Raw genomic sequence first — 4,376 nt, forward strand, 5'->3', positions numbered from 1 at the left:
CACACAGGTGCCACCTCCAGACAATAGAAGATAACTCCTTTAAGGGTCTTCATAAACTTTCCACATTAATTCTAACTGCCAATCCCCTCCAGGACCTGGGGCCAGCAGCCTTCTATGGCTTAACATCTCTGAAAAAGCTAGTGCTGGTGGAAAACAACATCACCTCCCTGACTGACCTGCCCATTGGACACTTGCATACCCTGCAGGAGCTGAATTTGGGCCACAACAACATTGCTTCATTGAAGCTTCCCAAGTATTTCGCCAACTTGACCTTTCTCAGGCACCTGAGCTTTTTCTCTAACAAGATCACATATATCTCCAGAGGAGACCTTGATGCCTTGAAGGAAGTGAACAGACTCAACCTCACATTGGTACTTTCCTTGAACTACATAAAATGCATAGAGCCAGGGTCCTTTACAAAGATTCACCTTGGTGAGCTGGTTCTAAGGTCTGCTTTTGAGAACTTCAGTGCAATGCAGTCTTCTCTTCGAGGCCTGACTGGTTTACAGGTTGGCAGACTGATAGTTGGAGAATTCAGTGACAACCAGAGGCTGGTGGACTTTCAGAGCGGACTCCTGAGTGGACTGTGCCAGGTACAAATGCAAAAGTTTGTCTTAATCTCTTTCAGGGATTTTGAGGATAACACAGACACTCTTTTTAACTGCATAGGCAACGTCTCCAGCATCCACTTGGTGAACCTCCTTCTTGAGGAGATATCAGAGGTTCCTATGTACTCACAAGTGAAGCAGCTGGAATGCAAGAAATGCAGGTTTAAGGAAGTGCCTGCCATGAAGTTGTCTCTTTTCAAGCAGCTGAGAGTACTTCGTATTATCAAGAACAAACACCTCAATAGCTTCCGGGAGACATTTGAGGACCTGACTAACCTGGAGGTGCTAGATTTGAGTGAGAATCGCCTCTCCTTCACTCTCTGCTGTTCCCCTAGGTTCCGCAACTGTCCCAACTTGAAACACTTGAACCTCAGCTTCAATGCTGACATCAGTGTGACTGGGGATTTCACTAACCTGAAGAACTTGTTGTACTTGGACTTTCAGCACACAAAGTTACTTGGTCCTGGCTCCTACCCTGTCTTTCTATCTCTTCAAAAACTCATTTACCTTGATATTTCCCACACCAGAACCCACGTTAAATCCCAGTGTACCTTTTGTGGCCTGAACTCCTTGCGAGTGCTGAAGATGTCAGGCAACTCCTTTGAGAACAACAAACTAGCCAACAACTTCAAAAACCTGAGCCACCTCCACACCTTGGATATTTCAGGTTGCCAATTAGTACACGTAGACCAAAGTACATTTGATGCCCTCTCTGAACTAAAAGAGCTAAACATCAGCAATAATAAGCTACTGATCTTTGATCCTGTTGTCTACAAGCCCCTCCAAGCCCTCACAGCCCTGGATTTCAGCAACAACCAGCTGAGTGTTCTCTTGGACTCAGCCCTGGAAATCCTGCCTAATAGTCTAGTCCTGTTGGACATCTCTCAAAACCTCTTTGAGTGCTCTTGTGTGTACCAGAACTTCCTGAAATGGATCAAGGAAAAGCAGGAGCTGCTGCAGAACAAGGAGTCCATGATATGCCACACACCTGTATATGTGAAGAACATGACCCTGTCAAGCTTTGATCTGTCCTCCTGCCAGCTCCGTGTGAGCACAGTGGCATCCTCAGTGATCATGTTGCTTGCTGCAATAGTGTTCCTTTTCCTGATTTACAAGTACTACTTCCAGCTCTACTACTCATTGCTGCTACTCAGTGGGTGTAAACACTCTGCAGAAAGAGGTGACACCTATGATGCCTTTGTTATCCACTCCAGCAAAGACCAAGAATGGGTGATCAAAGAGCTGGTGGAACCCTTAGAAGGAGGAACACCTCCCTTCCATTTTTGCCTTTACTACAGGGATTTCCTACCGGGGGTACCCCTTGTCACCAATATCATCCAAGAAGGTTTCCTGAGTAGCAGAAATGTCATTGCAGTCATCTCTACTGACTTCCTGGAAAGTAAGTGGTGTAGCTTTGAGTTTGACATTGCCCAGTCCTGGCAACTGGTTGAAGGAAAGTCTGGAATCATCATGATTGTACTAGAAGAAGTGAATAAGGCTTTGCTAAGGCAGAGGCTGGGGCTGTCCCGATACCTGAGGAGGAACACCTACCTGGAGTGGAAAAACAAGGAGATAAGCAGGCACATCTTCTGGAGGCAGCTGACAGGAATCCTGTTAGAAGGCAAAAAATGGAATCACGAGCAGGTAAAGCTCATGTGAAGAGGAAGGGAGATCACTTCTCTCCTGTATCCCATCCTGGTCTTGGCTGGCTGCTGGTGCTCAGAAGATGGTTCTTCTGTGGCTGTTCGGAGTACATTGGAGCAAGTAGATGGAGGCACTGTGAAAGCACTACAGAAATACCTGCTGTGCTGGTCACCCTTTCTTAAAGGAACTTGGAAGCTAAGGACTGACAATGGTTGGAAGAGCTGCACAAGTGTCAGCTCCATGTTTTTCTGAAGCTGTCAGCCAAAGCTGGTCCAGCAATCCACACAGGTCTGATGGGTTGGTGAATGGATGGACTGCTCTTACTGTCATTTGTGTGTCTCTGAAATTGGGTTTGGGTCCTGGGGCCATTTAAAGGTGGAGTTCCAGGGTCTGTTGCTTTGAGTGGACCCCAGGATCTCAGGGGAGAGAAAAGATACAGGATGCTTGGCTCTAAAAATGATGGGAAACAGAAACAAGGTTTAAATCCTGAAAGTCTTGGGTCTGCCTCCTTTGGCACCATAAGGAAAACCCGCACAGAAGGAAATGGGGGGTCCTGCAGGCACCGAGCAGCTGACAGCTCCTCAGTGATGCTGAGCAGCTATGGCATCAGTTGGGGGGAAGTTGCTTTTGGTGGTAAAATTCCCCCAACAGGTTTATTTCAGTTTTCTTTAGACCAAGACCAAAGGTTGAAACCCCCAAATGGTTCCATCACCTGGAGCTCTTATTTATATCCAGATCTTACAGCATTTGAGAGATTGGTTTGAGGTTTTCTCAAAATCAGTGGGACCAGAAGAAGCAGTAGAAATGCTTAAAATCAAGGTGTTTTGTTGCTCCAACTGCTTTTTCTCATCCAGTGTTTCTGGATATACTGTGTGGGGCTGCAAGATTGAGCCTGAGAAAAATGGTTTGATGTTTACAGCCAACCAGTTCTAGAATAAGCTTTTCCACTCTCTGGACCAGCTTTAAATCACTGTTGGAAGGAGCTATAGGAGACTCCAGCCCATGGGTTGAAATGGACTTTAGGTATGTTCAGCCCCTGTCATGAGGCTGAGAGTTCCTCTTCCTTCCTCCCCATCATGCTGTGGTCCCGATGTGCATCTCAGCATGTGTGGTCAGCCCTTCCCTGAGCTGCTGCCTTGCGCAGGACAGTCACTAGATGGGAGAGATGTGCCTTTGTTACACTGAGAACGTGCCTGACATTTCCCAGGGAGAGGAGATAGAGGAGAAAAGCCTGGCTTAGCTAAACTAAATGTAGCCCAGCACTGCCCTGAATAAAGGGAAGGCAAGTCTAAATGCCATTGAATCATATTACAGAGCACTCCATTGATGTGTGGAATATTGAATAGTGCTGGAGTATTACTCTCTATTTACAAAAGGCTTTGGTTGGGATTAATCACTGAATTACTCTAGTTTTAAACTTGCAAATCCTTCTATAATCAATGATGTTCCACAGAGATAAAACAGAAACAATTGAGTGCTGAATCATATCTGATATTTATTCAGAAAGAAGGGCCTGATCCATCTCACTTTTCAAAGCACCAGTCAGTGACATCTCCCTGGAAGCCAGTGATGGGTGAGATCAACATCAGACACTGTTGGAGAAAGAGGGACAACTGGTTCTAGGGCTGGTTCAGCAAAAGCTGAACCAGAATTCCCTCTGTGCTGTGCCAGATAACACTACCCACAGCCCTCTCTAAGGTTCCTTGTGACCCAACAGACGAAGCTTTAATAAAACCAAGCTTGATGCTGCATTCACTCACAGTGAGTTTGTTTGGCATTTGCTAAGCTCTGTTGCAGCAACTCCCAAGGTGCACTGGTGCTCCTGGGGTTGACAGGTCCTGAGCACTGCATCTTGCCAGCATCGTCATCATCCCTCCTCCTCACCCAGGGGCAGAGGTTGCTGGAGCTGGGGAAGGGATGCAGTAAAGCAGGGCACAGCTTGAGATTCCCTGGATTGAGGCCAAAGGAGAGCATGGAGGACAAAGCAAATATTAGCCTGGATGTCAGCAGCTATGAGTTAAATTGGAAAACAAAAGAGATAAACTGAAATGGAGTGGGAGTTCCTGCCCCTGAATTGAGGAGCACTGAAGCTGCAGCTCTCCCTCACTCTTTCACTCTGTAAAC

The 4,376-nt window shown here is 46.5% G+C and overlaps 1 protein-coding gene across 1 annotated transcript in view; it reads left to right on the plus strand.

Moving 5' to 3' along the window:
* Nucleotides 1–2,301, plus strand: part of TLR4 (toll-like receptor 4) — a 5,282-nt gene extending 2,981 nt beyond the window's left edge. The window contains exon 3 of the mRNA XM_010014853.1: nucleotides 8–2,301. Coding sequence (XP_010013155.1) covers nucleotides 8–2,267 — 2,260 coding nt within the window. The 3' untranslated portion in view covers nucleotides 2,268–2,301. The remainder of the gene's footprint in view (nucleotides 1–7) is intronic.
* Nucleotides 2,302–4,376: the final 2,075 nt, after the last annotated feature.

The sequence above is a fragment of the Nestor notabilis genome, unplaced genomic scaffold (genome assembly GCF_000696875.1).
Source record: "Nestor notabilis isolate BGI_N333 unplaced genomic scaffold, ASM69687v1 scaffold6490, whole genome shotgun sequence".
Taxonomy (NCBI): Eukaryota; Metazoa; Chordata; class Aves; order Psittaciformes; family Psittacidae; genus Nestor; species Nestor notabilis.